Raw genomic sequence first — 19,407 nt, forward strand, 5'->3', positions numbered from 1 at the left:
TTTCTATGTGCGTAAGGCTCGGATGGTTGCACGAGAGGACACGGGGTTTATACTGGTTCGATAAGGAATCGCCCTACGTCCAGTGTGGGAAGCTGCTCGTGTTACTCGCGCGGAGTTTGTAGTAGGAGTTACAAACATCCGAGAGAGGGAAATTGGTCCCAAGTCTCTGTGGGTCTGCACTGATGCTTGTGTGGAAGGGTTGTGAGTTCGCTCGAGAGCTGTTCCTTTCTTGGGTCCCTTGGTCATCCTTTTATAGCGTAAGGAGGACACAGGAGTTACAATCGAGCCAGGAGTCAGGGGAAGTAAGAAGATAAAGCCTGGGAGGTAAAGTACAGGGAGATGGGCCCAGCCACCGGGGTTGCCGTTGGGTCCCATTGATGACCCAGCGGTCGGTCCCTATAGCCGAGCATGCGAGACGTGCGTGGCGACCGACCATTGTAGCTGTACGAGTTGATGATGATAACCGGCCACCATAACCGTGCACGTCGCGGATGATGGGCGACCACTGTTGCCGCACACGCTGACCGGGAGGTGCGGTGGCGCGCCTCTGCCGCCAGGCCGAGTGGGAAACTAGGCGGTGTACCCTGCAACATGGGCGAGAGTCCCCCATGACGAACACCACAGGGGAGGGTTAGGATGGTGCAGGTGTAGCCCTGTGCAGTCGTGGCAGCAGTGTGCTGCCCGAAAACTCCGGCGGGTCACGTTGAGGAACGCGGGCGCCTCTCCATGTGTTAGAGCCGTGTTCCGGTCATGCACGCCCTATTGGTGGCATTTATGGCGAGATCGGTGGGGGCCCACAAGATCTGCGCCCTCGTCTGCGGGTCCACGCACGTCCTAGGGCGAGGCGAAGCTCTGTCCTGTGGGTCCGAATGCGTCCGACCCCTAGCGCCCGAGGTCAGGTGAGGCAGAGCCGTGCGACGAGGGGTCGGGCGCGTCGGGTCGGGCGAGGCAGAGACCTGCTGCGAGGGGTCGGGCACGTCGGACCCCTCTCGCCTGGGGGTCGGGTGAGGCGGAGCTCTCTCGGCTGAGATGAGGAGCGGCCTCGGGGGGTCGGGCGTGTCCGACCTTGTGACCCGGGGGTCGGGCCAAGTCGACGGAGGTCACTGTTCCTGGAGGTGGGCCCGGGCTCTTATGACCGTCGTTTAAGGAATATAAAGAAGTCGTTAATATTTCCCCCCAACAGTAGCCCCCGAGCCTTTGGTGGAGCAAAAATGCTCCTCCAGAGGCTGTGTTCGTCGTTTGTCAGGGATTCTTTGTTTAGCTTGCAACCTGCAATTGATCAGGGAGGAAAAGTTTCCCTCATACGGTCTGGCTGGGGAGATTTTGGGTAGGCAGGGTGTTCCAAGGATAGGTCGGCTCGGGAAGATTCCCTTTCATTCCGACGACCACTCGTGCCCCAAAACTCCAAATTGTGACCACATGCGTGGTCGTTGGCTGCGATGCCAGCCCCCGAGCACCCACGCGTTGCAGGAGACCGATCGAGAGATTGGATGGACTTTTGATCGTTACCCCTCAAGTGTCCGTTAGTTGGGACGGAGGGAGTGAGCTGTGCCACGTTATCCTCATTGGACAAACCATGGTAGCCTCCCTTCGTTCCAGCGCAGTAGCCTTCCACCCCCGCCGTTGAGCCTCCTCTTCCCTTAGCAATGGAGTCCTGGCTGCGCTCGAACTTCAACACCGCGTGCGCCACTGGCCTCATGAAGAAGGGCCTCCTCTACGAGAGGACCACCAAGAACAAGTGGCGGTACCCTGGGAGGGAGGATGCGTCGCAGTCGGATGATGGATACATCATCTCGTTCGCGCACTTCCACGAGAGGGGGTTTGTGACTCCGCCGAGCCATTTCTTCCGCGGGTGTGGTGGAACCACCTCGGATTAGCTTGATTAAACAGGGTTAAGCCGCCTAACATGCGACACTCCTGCCTAACCCGAGCTAACACGAAGTGCCGTCGGATTTCATCCGATTTAACCACTTAAACAGGATCGAGTTTAGCAAACCCACACGAAGGTGAGCGGTTACAGAGAATACAACAAGTCCACTGAGTTGAACAAGTTTTACCCATTTAGTTCGGCCATAAAATCCAACACCAGAGTTTTACAAGATTTCAAGAAAACAACAGAGAAACACTAGCGGAAGACTTCGTCGAGGTCGGATGTCCGGGCGAGGCCAGCCAGAACATCACTGAGTCCTCTCCTCGCCGTCCGAGGAGGGGTCCCACTCGACCGTCCAGCCTGGCGGGAGCTGGGGTGGCCAAGCACCAACCAGAGAGGGGTCGGACGCAACAACTTCACCTGAAAAACAGGAGCCACAACGAGGCTGAGCTACTAAGCTCAACAAGACTTAACCGGTAGGAGTAAAGGCTACTCCTCCTTCTAGACATGCAAGGCTTCTTGGCTGAGGGGTTTGGTTGCCAAAAGCACTAAGTAACCCTATTTCAGTTTTTAGCTCCGGTTCTATGTTCATTTACCAGTCTAGGTTGTGCAACCTATTCTGAGCATTCATAGAACCAAACAAGATGTGAAGATATAACAACAAACATTGCCATCATCAGATTCCTCATTTACTCAGGGTGACATAGCGATCAAGCAATCTCAAACTGTGAGAGGCAGACGAATCGATTCGAGTTCTTTAACCATGCATGGTGAACCTAGCCTCACGACATCCGCGCACCCGGAGGTCGCTTCCTGTGTCGGCCTTCCCCATCAATCCCCTAACCCGTGTCGGGCCCATTTCCTTTGGTGCAAGGTTCCACAGACCCGGCCTCTGCCGTTCTGTGACCACACATTGCCACCACGTGCGACAACCAGCAGGGGAAACTCCGTTCCAAGAACAATGGGGCGACCGCTCACGTCTAGGTTCAATCCGGTACTAGGCTTCCTCATCCCATACTAAGTATGAGGCTAGTACTTTCAAACACTTGATCACGAACACCACCACTATCGGGCCTTAGCAAGATTTCATAGACAGACGGGGCGACCTTCCGACCACCAAAGAGTTACCCAAAACCCTGCCCCGTCCATCGTCCTTATAGTTATATCAGGAGAGTAAACATGCAACTCCTATAACTCGCGAGTGACAGGAAATCACTCGGCTTTTACCGTTTTTCCTAGTTAAGCAATGCAGCTACTCGGTCCAACAGCTAGTGCTCAGATCATGGGTCACTGAGTCATGCATCTAGGGTTTCACACAACTCCTATACGTAAATGCACAAGCATGATACAGAAGGCATGCGCAAGTCTGGTAAAACACATAGGACTTTCATGCAACCGGGGCTTGCCTTCAAGCAAAGAGGACGGGAACTGCTCGACTTCGGGGGCGACTTCGACTTCGGAGGACAGGAGCTCGGCTACAGCTTCTTCTTCTGGCGCCGGGTGAAGCTCGTAGAAGCCGTCGGCGAGGTGCAGCTCTACACGAATGCAATGCAAGGGTTAGCTTAGACGGTTATTTCAACAGCAACACTAGCTCACATGAGCCCAGAAACTTGCGACAAAGAGCAGGAGCTGATGGTGGTTCGAGAGCTGATGATGATCAAAAGGTAAGGGTAGGAAAGGAACTAGTGGTCTGATCCTTGAACTAGAGGATGTGATAACTAGGGGAGTCCTTAGACGCAAGCGCTGAAGGGGTCCCAAGTTTTACACATACACCCTTGAGTTGAAGAAAAAGATCACAGCCAAGCCCTCGGGCGAGGCGGATAAGGGTCGGCGGAACAGACAGGGTCGGGCGAGATGGAACCGGGGTCGGGCGGATAGGAGGGGTCGGGCGAGGTGGACTGGGGTCGGCAACTCACCTTCTTCCTGAAAGGAAAGCGTGGGGTCGGGAAGAAGCAGACTTGGGCGGAGGGACTAAAGCTTCGAGCAAGGGCTAAAACTAGCAATGCTCCGGCGGCGGCGCTGCTTCTTGCGGATCACAAAAGAGCTTTTACGCAGCACGGAGGAGCAAGCTGCTGGGTGACTTGGAGAAAACTGGGGGAGAACTGATGAGGACACCACAAGTACATCTACACCAGCAGCACCTCAGGCGCCTCCAGTTGCTCCTCCACCTCAGGCGCCTACAGTTGATCATCCAGTTGGGCCAATCACTCGGGCCCGTGCGAGGGACTTAAACTTCATCATGGTGTTAAAGAACGAAGGCCCATCGGAATAGGAAGATGGCCCAACAAGGCAGCCCAGGTGGGGTGCCTAGGGTTGGGCGCGCGTGACCCCTTCGGACTCCAGGGGCTGCGCCCCCTTTATTTAGTCCGAGTCCTTTTTGTTTACGACTTGAGTTTTGTTTTACATCTAGCTTTAGCTACTCTTGAACACGCGCAAATACGCGCTGTCCTTGTGTGATTCAGAACTCCACCTTCAAGTGATATTTAGATTGCTCGCCTCTCTTTCTTGTTCATTCTTCGATTGCGGACAGGAATTGATCTTCGTGATCAGGCTGATCTTGCGCCAGCAAGGTTGGTAACCACAGGAAGTTGGTTCAGCGATTGCATTGGCGCTTCGGGTTCGCTCGTCGTAGTCGGATCGTGAGGGTCTACTTCCACCAAGTCGAATTTATCTCCACTCACCGAAAGATCGGGCACTCCGACTCTATCAAGTGGTATCAGCTTTCCAGGTTGATCGGTGAGTTTTACCGAGTGTTTTTCCCTTCCTAGAGTCCACAAAAACCAAAACAAATTTTTTTCAGGTTAGATCCTTTTTGTCCCAGCAACCGTTTAGCCTCGCACATTCTTTCAATAAGTGTCTTTGTTGAATTTGTGTGCCTACTCGTTCAATTGTTGCTGGTTACTTGTGTTTAATCTCTTGTTTCTCATTTTTCATCTAACCCTAGTTTTCGCCGCCGCCGCCGTTCCGCTACTCGCCAACCCTACCAGTCGCGCCCACCGCACCTCCCCCCGCGACAACCGCGCCGCGCCACCCCACTACTCCGATCGCCCCTCCCCTGTCAAAAAAAAATAGATAGAAAGCAATCAAAAAAAAAAGGGAAAGAAGCAAAAAAAAAATAAGAAGAATCCCACAGGGAGAAGGAAGGTGATTCGGATTTGTTCCGGTGGAAACTCCCTTTGCGCGCGCCGTGACTCCCCCTGGGTCACGACTCTCTAGGGCAAATTCCCCCCCCCCCCACGCATTCCGTGCCAGCCTTTCATATCCGTATCTCTCTTTCTTGGTCCTTTTTTATTCTGAGGTCCGCCTTACTCTAGAGAGAGAGAGAGAGATCCTCTGTGTTCATATTATCAGTTTTGGGGCACCCTCTGTGAAAAAAAAAACAGAAAAAAAAAGAGGTGCGCCCTCTCCACCTTTGCCTCTGTTCTTTCGATTTCCCTTGTTACCAGCAACTCTTGTTACGTGTTTGGCACTATCTTTCAACTTTGCATTATTGATTGATTGTGCTAATCCTTCATTTGAGTGCAGCCTTCCCAGAACTCCACATAGTTCTACGACGAGCATATTTTGTTTCTCCAGGCAATCGCTCCTCCAATCTTTCGTGAGTTCCGCCGGTTGGTTGCAGTTCGCCCCTGTGTGCGTGGTAAGAACGGATAAGAATTTGATAACAGCACTAGTGTGAGCGCCTTGTGAGCCGTTACACCCCTGTTTTGTCGTCGCTTTGGTTCTTGTATTTGCGCTAACCATGGCAGATGATGTTGACGCGGGGGCTAACCAGCTGCAGGGCATACGGGCACAAGTTGAAGGTCTTTTCACCGACATTCAGACGATTCATGAACGGCTGGACTCGACGATCTCCTCGTCGACCGAGCGGTGTGATCAGCTCAACCTTGCACAGACGGCCGCTAAGGCCACACTCGACTCAGTTGTGGCAAGACTCGATGCATTGCACACAACAGTCGCAGAGTTGCAGCAGGGTTATGGTGGTGACTCGGACCAGGACGATGGCGACCGCCGAGGCCGTGCCCGCCGCGTGCCACGCCGTCCCGGTAATGATTCCTTTTCCAAGATTAAATTGAAAATTCCACCTTTTAATGGCAAATATGATCCTGCTGCATATCTTGATTGGGAATTAGAAGTTGACCAGAAATTTTCATGCCATGATATTCTTGCTAATTCTCAAGTTAAAGCTGCTATTAGTGAATTTACTGATTTTGCTTTAATTTGGTGGCGTGAATATAAACACAAACATCCCAATACCATTCCAACCACTTGGGAGCAATTAAAAACTCCTATGCGCCATAGATTTGTGCATTCTTATTATGCTCGCGATTTGCTTAATAAAATGCAACGTTTTCAGCAAGGTTCCAAATCTGTTGAGGAATATTTCCAGGAATTACAAATAGGCATGATTCGTTGTGGGTTATTGGAGGAAAACAACGCAGCTATGGCACGTTTTCGTGGTGGTTTGAACCGCGAAATTCAGGATATACTTGATTATAAGGACTACACAGATATGACAACATTATTTGAATATGCTTGCAAAGCTGAACGTGAAGTGCAGGGACGCCGCTCGAAGACATATTCTAACTCTTTTGCAGGAAGAAGCTCGACATCCAACTCCGCACCCGCTCTCCCTGCGCCATCCACGCCCACCACTACACCGCGCGAGCGAACGGCGAAACCTGCCAGCGCTGCCCCTTCCACAGGCGCCGCCCCTCCCATAGGCGCCGCCCCTCCCACAGGCCGTACACGGGATATTCAGTGTCATCGTTGCAAAGGATTTGGCCATGTGATTCGGGACTGTCCGAACAAGCGCACTTTGCTTCTTCGTGACGATGGTGAGTACTCTTCCGCTAGTGATTCTGAAGATACTCGACATGCGATGCTTGCCACTGACCATGCAGCTATGGAGGTACATGTCAACCCGGGCGACGCCGATAGGTATGAAAGTCTTGTTGTGCAGCGTGTTCTTAGTACACAGGTCGCCCCGTCCGAGAAGAATCAGCGACACACTCTTTTCCATACCAAGGGCGTTGAGCAGGAGCGGTCGATTCGCATCATCATCGACAGCGGCAGCTGCAACAATTTGGCGAGTACCACGCTGGTTGAAAAGTTGTCTTTACCCACTCGTAAGCATCCACATCCATATCACATTCAATGGCTTAATGATGGTGGGAAAATTAGAATTACTCGATCAGTCCGTGTTCCTTTCTCCATGGGTGCTTATTCTGATTTTGTCGATTGTGATGTTATTCCCATGGAAGCATGCTCTCTATTACTTGGGCAACCTTGGCAATATGATACTGATAGCTTGCATCATGGTCGTTCAAATCACTATTCTTTCATGTTTAAGGGTCAGAAAATAATTATACATCCAATGACACCTGAACAAATTCTTAAAGATGATCTTGCTAGAGCAGCTAAAACTGCTAAACAACTTGAACCATCGACATCTATTAATTCTGAAATCATGTTGAATGCTCCTGTTTTGCTTGCCACACGTGCTGATTTTGATGAGTTACGCGATGCTCCTTTGCCATGCTATGCCCTTATATGCTCTAGTGTGCTCGTTTCACTTGATGATGCACCATCTTTGGATATTCCCCCTGCGGTTGCTAACATTTTGCAGGAGTACGCTGATGTCTTTCCAAAAGATTTGCCACCAGGACTCCCACCACTTCGTGGCATTGAGCACCAGATCGACCTCATTCCCGGCGCACAGCTTCCGAACCGCGCACCGTACCGTACAAATCCGGATGAGACGAAGGAAATCCAGCGCTAGGTACAGGCGTTGCTTGACAAGGGGTATATTCGTGAGTCTCTTAGCCCTTGCTCCGTTCCTGTGTTACTTGTTCCAAAGAAAGATGGCTCATGGCGTATGTGTGTAGACTGTCGTGCTATTAATAACATTACCATTCGCTACCGATACCCTATACCATGGCTTGATGATATGCTAGATGAGCTTAGTGGTGCCATTATTTTCACTAAGATTGATTTGCATAGTGGCTACCATCAGATTCGCATGAAGTTAGGTGATGAATGGAAAACGGCTTTTAAAATGAAATTTGGGTTATATGAATGGTTGGTTATGCCGTTTGGTTTGACTAATGCGCCCAGCACATTTATGCGTTTGATGAATGAAGTTCTGAGGCCCTTCATAGGATTGTTTGTAGTTGTCTATTTTGATGATATCCTCATTTACAGCAAGTCTATGGAAGAGCATTTAGAACATTTGCGTGCTGTTTTTGATGCGTTGCGTGCAGCCCATTTATTTGCTAACCTTGAAAAATGCATGTTTTGCACACAACGTGTCTCGTTTCTTGGCTATGTTGTTACTCCACAGGGCATTGAGGTGGATAGCAGCAAGATTGATGCCATTCGGGAGTGGCCTACACCGACGACGGTCACACAAATTCGAAGCTTTCTTGGCCTTGCAGGTTTCTACCGCCGGTTTGTTCGTGATTTTAGCTCCATTGCAGCGCCTCTACATGAGCTTACAAAGAAGGATGTCCCCTTTGCTTGGAGTGATTCACAAGAGGTTGCGTTCAGCACCTTGAAAGATAAGTTAACCAATGCTCCTCTCTTGCAGTTGCCTGATTTTACTAAAGTGTTTGAGCTTGAATGCGATGCTAGCGGTATTGGGCTTGGTGCTGTTTTGTTACAAGAAGGAAAACCTGTTGCTTACTTTAGCGAGAAATTAAGTGGTGCTAGCTTGAATTATTCTACTTATGATAAGGAGCTTTATGCTTTAGTGCGCACTTTGCATACTTGGCAGCACTACCTTTGGCATCGCGAGTTTATAATTCATTCTGATCATGAGGCTTTAAAACATATTCGTACCCAAACAAACCTGAACCGTCGTCATGCTAAATGGGTAGAATTCATTGAGTCTTTCCCTAACATTATTAAACACAAGAGCGGGAAGGAAAATGTCATTGCTGATTCTTTGTCTCGTCGCTATACCATGCTGTCACAGTTAGATTTTAAAATCTTTGGCTTGCAAACTGTGAAGGATCAATATGTGGATGATGCTGATTTTAAAGATGCTTTTGCCCACTGTATTCATGGCCGACCATGGGGCAAATTTCACATACAGGACGGGTTCCTGTTTCGCGCTAACAAGCTGTGTGTTCCAGCTAGCTCGGTTCGTCGTTTGTTGTTACAGGAAGCGCATGGAGGCGGTCTCATGGGGCACTTTGGCGTCTACAAGATGCATGAAGTGCTGGCTACCCACTTCTTTTGGCCCCGGATGCGCGCTGATGTTGAGCACCTTGTTGCACGTTGCACTACTTGCCAGAAAGCTAAGTCACGATTGAACAACCATGGTTTGTACATGCCTTTGCCTGTTCCTACTTCTCCCTGGCTTGATATTTCTATGGACTTTGTTTTGGGATTGCCTAGAACTAAGAAGGGGAGGGACAGTATTTTTGTGGTTTTTGATCGTTTCTCCAAAATGGCTCATTTTATACCTTATCATAAGACTGATGATGCTAGCAATGTTGCTGAATTGTTCTTTCGCGAGATTATTCGTTTGCATGGTATTCCAAATACAATAGTCTCTGATCGTGATGCTAAGTTTCTTAGTCATTTTTGGCAATCACTGTGGAATAAAATGGGAACTAAGGCCCTGTTTGGCATGACTCCAACTCTGGGTGGAGCTGGTCCACTCCAGAACTCCAGGTGGAGCCAGCTCTGGGTGGAGTTGGAGCTGTCTGGTGAGGGTGTTTGGCTAGGAGGGTGTCCCTAGCTCCAGAAAAGAGGAGTTTGAGGGTAGATTGCCTTTCTTGCCCCTGGTTCGACTTGAACTACTTATCACAAATATAAAATGAAACTACATGCATTGAAGTCCAAAATAATAATAAATTACATGTTCCAAAAATTTAAAATTTCGAAATAAATTCATAGTTCCAAAATAAGGTCGTTACAATAATCATTGCACTAATTCCATGTTAGGGCAATTGATGTAGCCATACTATCACGAAAGGTGTCCATAGTCACAAAGCTTGATTCCGAAGTTGATCCATCGGAGGCATGTTGAGACACGGCATACTTGTTGTATCTTTCCAGAATAGTAGGCATGTAGGTAGGATCTCTATCAAAATTAGCAAAGTCCACATCAACGCTAGCATGTTCACGTATGAAATTGTGTAGAACCATAGTAGTAGCAACAATATTCTTTTGTGTGACCATTGAATAACCGGGCATCTTGTAAAGGATTTGCCATTTCATTTTTAATACTCCAAACGACCGCTCAATAACATTACGAACAGATGAGTGTATACGGTTGAACTTCTCTTTTGGAGTATTTGGTTCCATACCTCGATGCCACTCGGGTAAGTGGTACCTTTCACCCTTGTATGCAGCCAGATACCCTGGACGATTAGGATAGCCCGCATCTACAACATAGTACTTGCCTACACATATGTAAAATAAAATAAGTTTGTGCATACAAATATGAAAAGGAACATAAGGAAAAATATTTACCTTGAGGAGGATGTGGGAAGACATTTACATCTGCTTCCAATGCATGGTACAATACACTAGTGTCATGCAAAGAACCCGGTTGACCCGCAGCCACATAGGTGAAGCGCATATCAAAATCACAAACGGCAAGCACATTTTGAGTTGCAATTCCAGTCTTACCAATATATCTCACTTGTTCTTCAGGTGATAAATACACACGAATATGGGTTCCATCAAGTGCACCAATGCAATCCTTAAAGTGTGGGTATGCTCTCTTGTCATTCCTAATCCTCTTGTGCACATTGCGAAAATTAGGATCTGTTGGTCTCAAGAAATCTTGTGCCATGGCAACCACACAATTTAAAACTTCATGAAACTTTCTACTAATTGTTTCACCTGAGTGTTTGAACTTATTCTGTCCTCTTCTATTTGACTCACACCCACCACATGTGAATAGGAAAATGGCCAACATTTCAAGAGTATTCACGTGCTTCGATGGTTTTAATCCGTACCTCTCAATCAACACATCATGAAGATCCTAAAAAATAACCTCATTCATCCGAAGCATTCGATGGCACTCCCCTGGAGTGTTTATCGTCTCCATCAGCCATCCCATTCCACTCTGTTGTGAAAACATAAATCTCGGCGGTGCCTTATCCATATATGAGTCATGATAACTTTGTGCTAGCTTACCACAGCTCTCAACCATTTTAAAAAAATATTCACCATCAGAATCACTAGATTCATCAGACTCACTTGAAGACATCTGTGAACATTGATATAAATAAAATGTAAAATACAACTGTCATACATAAATAAAATGCAATAAAATAAAATGTACCACACATGCGACAAAAATAAAATAGTAGCATACACAAATGACATCACTCTCACTAAGCCAATTTCTACTTTTCATATTTATCATTGTACTTCCTCCTAAGCCAATTGAACCTAATCTCATTAGTAGGCAAGGTCATGAACATCTCCCTTTGCTCCTTCTTTACAAACAGTTTAGATGCTATGTAATGTTCATTGCTACCATAGCCGGCCCCACAAGCAATCACAACCTCCATCACTTCCTCAATAGAATATTTTCCATGTCTCTTCGAAACATATTCATTGGCTGAACTTGCCATACTTGTTACTGCTTCTTGAATTAGGAGTGCATTTCCAGACTTCGCTTTTTTACCACTCCTGTCAACAGGCCTTGCCAGTCTCTTGCCACTTGCAGGTGAAGGAGAAATACCAATATCCTCCTCTTGTGTTTCAGGAATGAAATCATCACATTCTGGCTCAAAATTGGTTGCCTCATCTTGTGTCAAATCAACATTTTCGGTTGCTTCAACATTCACAACATGAGGAGACCAATGATCAATACCAATAGTAGTAATGTCAGCAAAACACTTGGCTAATTCATCTTCATTCTCAAGACCCTTCTTTTTGAACTTGCCACAACTCGGAATGTCCTGAAATAAGCACATAATATTATTATAAGTATTACCAACAGGTTTGACATATGGAAAAAAATATAGGAAATTTTTTTAACCAACTTACAGCTCTAGCTTTTTTCCACCATTCATCATCCATAGCAATAGTCTTCTTTATAGGATCCCAACCAGTCCCTGTTTGCCTTAGCATTAGTTTCTTCCATGCCTTGAAATCTTCCTTCAACTTGTCCCATTTGTTCTTGATCTGACCCTTGGTAGCCACAATTCCAGTCCTTTCCTTGAACCCTTTCTCAACCCCAGCATAACCAAGTGCATTCAAGTGTGTGTTTGGCCGATTTCCTTTTTCAACTTGGTCGGCAAACAACACACACAACACTCGAGTGTTCTCCGAATTCCAATCAATTTCAGGCATCTATCGAACTCACAAATTTCATATTAGAAGGCCTCGAGTATATCAATTTCATACACACACAGCAATAGAGTATATCAATTTCATACACACACAGCACTCGAGATTGCGCATATCAAACATTAGGAAGCCTATCAGTCAATGCACCCAGAACATTACAAGTGCACACAAATATATTAAGACGAGACTATACCTCACCAAAGGGGAAGTGATAACGAGCTCGATTTTTTTGCAAGTCCACTTTTCTTCACGTGCTCCCGCAGACCATCAACCTACAGAAAAGTGTAACAGTCAGGAATGCATTTTTATGTAAAGCTGTCATCCAAATTCATAATACATCAGAGGTATAACAAATGTGAATGGCCGTATGTAACTTCACAAATATACATATATGTATTTTTTACATCTATAAACACTACACATTTACAATATAGTTGTTGACCCTGTCAGAAAAGGCTCTGACTTGGTGGTAGCTTGGTGAAATATTTGACACTGAGCTGACGAACCTGGTGTACATATTCATAATGAAGAAACCACTTTCTGGAATGTTCTTTTGTGGGATTTGAATTTGGGTTAATGGACTGTTAGTACATATCATTATGTTCACCATTTTTCTGGAATGGAGACAGTGGTTTATGGTCACTCTTGCGCGAGATACAGCAAATAAAGAGAATGGAATGGGTAGCACATCCCAGAGGGTTTTTCACAACAAGAAATATATGGCTCACATAAATAGAACACCTTTTTGCGTACAAATATCATGGATTGCCTAACTTGAAAGCAATGAGTAATAAATCGTGAAAGCAACACTGCATTTGGCCAACTCCAACTCCAAATCAGGGCAATACAGCTCACAAGCCACGATGAAGTTGGCCAGATTCCAACTTCCATGGCTGCCGACGTGCCGTGCCAAGAACTGTCATCTGGAGCATGAGCCTCTTGTACCAATTCCTTGACAAGGTCTAACTAAAATCCAGACACAGTGAAAAAAGGATACAGCAGCGTAATCGGATTAATCATGTTTGTATGTTTAAGAATGCATAGTTGCACGTTGTTGTACTAGTAGGTTTGCTAAGAAACAGAAATAAGGGAAATGAAAAGGAGAACAAGACACAAACAAAGAACAGAGAATTTCGTCCTAGCGTGGCAACATGGTTGCTTGGCAAATAGAGTATCAGATATGATGATGCTCACATGATGGGTGACACCATCATCAGTCTCTTTCGGCTGCTATCCAATTCGCCAATTTGGATTGGACTATCAGATGAACTTCAGAGAGAAACAAAACCAAAAAACACAGCAGAATCTATTCTCTCGTGAGAGGCAGCAGGAAAGTGAAGCTCTCACGAGAGTAGAATCTGGGAAGGAGAAGCAATAACCCGTACTCCTCCACTTGTGTTGTATGCCGGCACAGCTTGGGACCAATACCAAGTGCATCGTTACATTACGCCCTCGTCAGACTTTGCAAACAGAGACAGTCATGTGGCGATAAATTACGACAGGGACATGGACATCGCTATATAGCTGTTGAATTACAAGGACCAGAGAGCAGCAATTATCGACTTAGGCAGGGCGAAAGACAAATGCGATGATACGATAGGCTGCAAAACATGTGGTTGATCGCAGGAATCAGTACTTGAGAACCAAATTGGAGCACAAGTGTGTCATAAAGAATGGTCGTGCGTTATATTAGATGGCAATGTGCAGTAATCTATGAAGATATCCATGCAGTGCGTGGTATAGGCACCACAGTGCCGCTGTACCACTCTGAAATTGTGCCAGAATCATTTCATTTGTAGCACCGTATTGCTGCATTGCATCAGAACAGACCAGAAGCAATGGAGGTAAACATTGATGGAAAGCGTACAGCAAGCAGAAATTTGTAAGCTTTTGTACACCACCTGATCTTTTGCACACAGCAGAAATGCAGAATCAAACAAACTCTATGTATAATCCTCACGAGCAGAATTGGCCTCACGAGTACAATCACACCATGGCCTCTGATTTTACTTCAAAAAAATACCATCAGGAAGCATACCTTGTGAACGGGCGGCGGGGGACCTCCTTCGGTGGTGGGGCGCTATGGCCGGCGGCGGCCTTCGGCGGTGGGGCGAGACGGCCGGCCACGGGGCGCGGCAACCGGCGGCGTCCTTCGGCGGCAGAGCCTTCGGCCGGCGGCGGGCCTTCGGCGGAGGGGCGCGAAGGCCCGCGGCGGGCTTCGGCGCCGGGACGCGACGGCTGGCGGCGGGGAGCAGCAGCCGGCAGCGGGGCGCTGTGGCCGGCGACGGGCCTAGGGGCGCAGCGGCCAGCGGGGCTAGGCGGGCGGGCGGATCTCCTCGGGCCAGGGCGCTTGGCGGCGGGGCTCCGCCAGCTTGCGGCGGCGGTGGGGCGCTGCAGCCGGCCGCCGGCAGGGGCTACGGCGGTGCTGAGCCTAGCCGCCGACGCAACCCTAGCCGCCGGCAGGGGCTACAACGGGCGGGTGAAGGCCCTGTATGGAATGAACAGAGGCGCACGGGAGAATGGAAGAGAGGCATGAGGCAAACAGATGAAACGTTATTTTTGTGTAATTAGTGGCAGTGGTGGGTAATTACCCACCAACTCCACGAGGAGATTCAAAAGAGGACATTTTGGAGCAGCAAAAGGGGTGCTCCAAAACTCCAGCCCCATTTGCACTACAGCTCCATGGAGTTGGCAACTCCATGGAGTTTTGGAGTTGACGTGTTTGGCTGGTTTTTTTGCTGGAGTCGCTGGAGTTATGGAGTGGAGCTGTGCCAAACAGGGCCTAAATTGCTGTTTGGCACCACTTGTCACCCTCATACTGATGGACAAACTGAGGTGGTTAATCGAACCTTGTCCACAATGCTTAGGGCTGTTTTAGATAAACACTTGAAACGTTGGGAAGATTGCTTGCCTCATGTTGAGTTTGCTTATAATCATGCAACACATTCTTCTACAAAGATGTGTCCTTTTCAAGTTGTTTATGGTTATATTCCTCGGGCGCCTATTGATTTGTTTGCAATTAATGCCGAGGATGCCCCACACATAGATGCCGCTGCACATGTTGATCAAATGATTAGCTTGCATGAGCAAACTCAACAAAACATTGCTGCTGCTAATGCTAAATATCAGGTTGCGGGTAGTAAAGGGAGAAAACATGTTACTTTTGCACCGGGTGATCTGGTTTGGTTGCATTTGAGAAAGGATCGTTTTCCTACCTTACATCGTTCTAAATTGATGCCACGTGCTGCTGGTCCTTTTAAAGTGTTAACCAAGATTAATGATAATGCTTATATCCTTGACCTGCCTGCGGAGTTTGGTGTTTCCACGAGTTTTAATGTTGCAGATTTGAAACCGTATGTGGGCGAAGATGAGGAGTTGCCGTCGAGGACGACTTCAGTTCAAGAAGGGGAGGATGATGAGGACACCACAAGTACATCTACACCAGCAGCACCTCAGGCGCCTCCAGTTGCTCCTCCACCTCAGGTGCCTACAGTTGATCATCCAGTTGGGCCAATCACTCGGGCCCGTGCGAGGGACTTAAACTTCATCATGGTGTTAAAGAACGAAGGCCCATCGGAATAGGAAGATGGCCCAACAAGGCAGCCCAGGTGGGGCGCCTAGGGTTGGGCGCGCGTGACCCCTTCGGACTCCAGGGGCTGCGCCCCCTTTATTTAGTCCGAGTCCTTTTTGTTTACGACTTGAGTTTTGTTTTACATCTAGCTTTAGCTACTCTTGAACACGCGCAAATACGCGCTGTCCTTGTGTGATTCAGAACTCCACCTTCGAGTGATATTTAGATTGCTCGCCTCTCTTTCTTGTTCGTTCTTCGATTGCGGACAGGAATTGATCTTCGTGATCAGGCTGATCTTACGCCAGCAAGGTTGGTAACCACAGGAAGTTGGTTCAGCGATTGCATTGGCGCTTCGGGTTCGCTCGTCGTAGTCGGATCGTGAGGGTCTACTTCCACCAAGTCGAATTTATCTCCACTCACCGAAAGATCGGGCACTCCGACTCTATCAAAAACTGAGAGAAGAACTCCTCAAGAACAGGGTGGGTGGCGGTAGGAGCTTGAGCAGGGAGCTAGAGAAGGCTAAGGGCAACAAGAGCGGAGGGAAACTCCGGCGACGGGGGCATCCCTTTTATAGCTGCTGGAGCAGAGGGAAGGAAATGGCGCGGAGAGAGAGAAGGGGAGCGGCGTGAAGGCCGGGGAGAGGCAATGGAGTGCTCTGCCGGGGCGGCGATTGAGCAAAGAGGGCGGTGGTGCAGAACTCCAGGGGTGACGCCAACGATCATTGCATTCTGCCGTCAGGGCGGCGTAGGGGCGGGTAGACTGGTGGTTGAGATTTGGCGGAAAGCGGGCGTCGCCGTGCGGAAGAGGTGATAGAAGCGACCGGTTTAACGGCGCTAGAATTGAGGGCACACAGGTGAGAAGATAGGCGGACGCGGGTGCGGGGGAGAGCGCGGAACAACAGATTGTCGGGCGGCTTCTGACAGAGCGGGGAAAGGAACTGTCGCGGCCGCGGTCGGGGTTGGCGATGGAGGAATCGTCGTGTAGCGACGACCAGGCGGCGCAACTGTGGCTGAGGGGACGGAAAAGATGGGCGACATCGGGCTCTGGGGCCGGGATCTGGTGGCGTGATGATGGGCGCAGGAGGTGAGGTCGGGAAAGGAGCGAAGCGGGAAGGGGTCGGATCTCAGGGGTCGGGACCAGGCGGATAGTTGAGCACTTAGGTGCGGTCAAGCAAAACAGCTGACTAAGGTTAAGGGCTGAGATCAAGACTAACTGGGAAGGCTTAGGGGTCGGTCGTTACAGCCTACCCCTCTTAAAAAGAATCTCATCCCGAGATTCAAAGGTCAAAAAAAAAGGGGGTGTGCTGTTCTTACCTCCTTGATGGGACAGAAAACCTGGGAACTGCTTGTTCAGATATTCGTCCGTTTCCCATGTTGCTTCATCCTCGGTGTGGTTTCTCCAAAGGATCTTGTACATCTTTACCACTTGGCGTCGGGTGTGCCTTTCCTTTTGGTCAAGAACTCGATCTGGGTACTCAGCGTAGGTCAGGTCGGGCTCTACCTGAAGCTGTCCTTGCTCTATGATTTCTGCTGGAACTCGGACACACTTCTTCAGTTGAGACACATGAAAAACATCATGTATGGCTGATAGCTGCTCTGGGAGTTGGATCCGGTAAGCAACGGGTCCACATATCTCCACAATCTCATAAGGGCCAACATAGCGGGGAGCTAACTTGCCTTTTATTCCAAACCGCTGCACTCCTTTGGTCGGGGAGACCCGAAGGTACACATGATCACCAAGGTCGAACTGCAGGGGTCTTCTGCGCTGGTCGGAGTAACTCTTTTGTCGAGATTGGGCAGCCTTGAGATTCACTTGAATCACCTTCACTTGCTCCTCAGCTTCTGCCACTAAGTCAGAGCCATAGACCTGTCTCTCCCCTGGTTGGGACCAGTTCAAGGGTGTCCTGCATCTTCGGCCATACAGGGCCTCAAACGGTGCCATCTTAAAACTGGCCTGATAGCTGTTATTGTAGGAGAATTCTGCTAAGGGCAGACACTTGTCCCAGTTTTTATCGTAGTGGATAACACAGGCTCTTAACATGTCTTCAAGAATCTGGTTGACTCTCTCGGTTTGGCCATCGGTTTGAGGATGATACATTGAGCTTCGGATGAGCTTGGTGCCCATAGATGCTTGTAGTTGCTCCCAAAAACGTGCTACAAACTGAACTCCTCGATCAGAGACGATGGTCTTGGGTACACCATGTAGGGAAACTATATGGTCGAGGTACAACTCTGCATATTGCTTGACTGTGTAGGTGGTGCGAACAGGAAGGAAATGTGCCGTCTTGGTCAGACAGTCCACTATAACCCAGATGGAATCATACCGTTGAGTTGTAAGGGGTAATCCAACTATGAAGTCCATGCTGATGTCTTCCCATTTCCAAGAGGGAATAGGTAGCGGCTGCAAGGTTCCTGCTACCTTCAAATGACTGGCCTTGACATGTTGACAGGTGTCACATTATGAAACATAACGAGCTATCTTTGGTTTCATTCCACTCCACCAAAAGGTTTGACGAAGATCATGGTACATCTTATTGCTGCCAGGATGGATCGAGAACTTGGAGAGATGAGCTTCATCTAGGATTTGCTTCCTTAACTCGGGGTCGGCGGGCACTACTAGTCGGTTTCCATAATACACACCTCCCATTTTGTCCTGACGGAATTGCTTATATCCTTCATCCTTTACTGAGATCTTACTGATGATCCGTTTTATTTCTTCATCCTTAACTTGTGCTGACCGAATTTGGTCCTCCAAAACTGAGTCAAGGATGATGTGACCAAGGGTTCCATGAGGAACAATTTCCAAACTTAGTTTTCCCATCTCGTGACACAGGGTTTTGGTGAAGGCTGTTGACAACAAGCAGTTGCAATGGGGTTTGCGGCTGAGGGCATCGGCTACTACATTGGTCTTGCCAGGATGATAGTGCACTTCTAACTCATAATCCTTTATCAACTCTAGCCATCTTCTCTGACGCATGTTGAGGTCGGCTTGAGTGAAGATGTACTTGAGGCTCTTGTGGTCGGTGTATATGTTGCAGTGAGCTCCCATTAGGTAGTGCCTCCATATCTTCAAGGCATGTATCACTGCTGCTAACTCAAGGTCATAGGTCGGGTAGCTTAGCTCATGAGGTTGTAACGCACGTGAGGCATAGGCAATGACTCGGCTGTCTTGCATAAGAACACATCCGAGTCCTGTGCCAGAGGCGTCACAGTATACGTCATACGGCCTAGAGGGGTCGGGCTGAGCAAAAACTGGGGCGGTGGTCAGCAAGTGCTTCAGGGTCTTGAAAGCCTCTTCACACTTGGTGTCCCACACAAACTTGACCTCTTTCTTCAGCAACTCGGTCATCGGCTTAGCTATCTTGGAGATATCCGGTATGAAACGCCGATAGTAACCTGCAAGTCCAAGGAAACTCCTGATCTGGTGTACTGAGGTAGGAGACTTCCATTCCATGACTTCTTGTACCTTGCTGGGATCCACGGCAATACCATCCTTGGACATAGTGTGTCCCAGAAACTTGACACTATCTAACCAAAACTCACACTTGGAGAACTTGGCATAGAGCTGGTGATCTCTCAGCCGTTGGAGAACTATATGAAGATGGTCGGCGTGCTCTTCCTTGTTCTTCGAGTACACTAGGATATCA

The 19,407-nt window shown here is 48.4% G+C and overlaps 1 protein-coding gene and 1 pseudogene across 1 annotated transcript; both read right to left on the reverse strand.

The window, feature by feature from the left end:
- Window positions 1-9,808: 9,808 nt before the first annotated feature.
- LOC140223190 (uncharacterized) lies at window positions 9,809-11,099 on the reverse strand (annotated as a pseudogene).
- A 139-nt stretch (window positions 11,100-11,238) lies between these two features.
- LOC117859587 (L10-interacting MYB domain-containing protein-like) lies at window positions 11,239-12,443 on the reverse strand. The gene is made up of 3 exons (XM_034742719.2): window positions 11,980-12,443; window positions 11,888-11,904; window positions 11,239-11,799 (listed from the first exon to the last, which is right to left on the reverse strand). Exons 1-3 carry the CDS (start codon window positions 12,191-12,193, stop codon window positions 11,239-11,241), a joined length of 792 nt encoding a protein of 263 aa, XP_034598610.1. The 5' UTR covers window positions 12,194-12,443.
- Between the last annotated feature and the right edge of the window lie 6,964 nt (window positions 12,444-19,407).

Source organism: Setaria viridis, chromosome 6, assembly GCF_005286985.2.
Source record: "Setaria viridis chromosome 6, Setaria_viridis_v4.0, whole genome shotgun sequence".
Classification (NCBI taxonomy): domain Eukaryota; kingdom Viridiplantae; phylum Streptophyta; class Magnoliopsida; order Poales; family Poaceae; genus Setaria; species Setaria viridis.

Excerpts from the sequence above, each read along its gene's own strand:
- LOC117859587 (XM_034742719.2), bottom strand. The coding sequence starts at position 12,193 with ATGCCTGAAATTGATTGGAATTCGGAGAACACTCGAGTGTTGTGTGTG.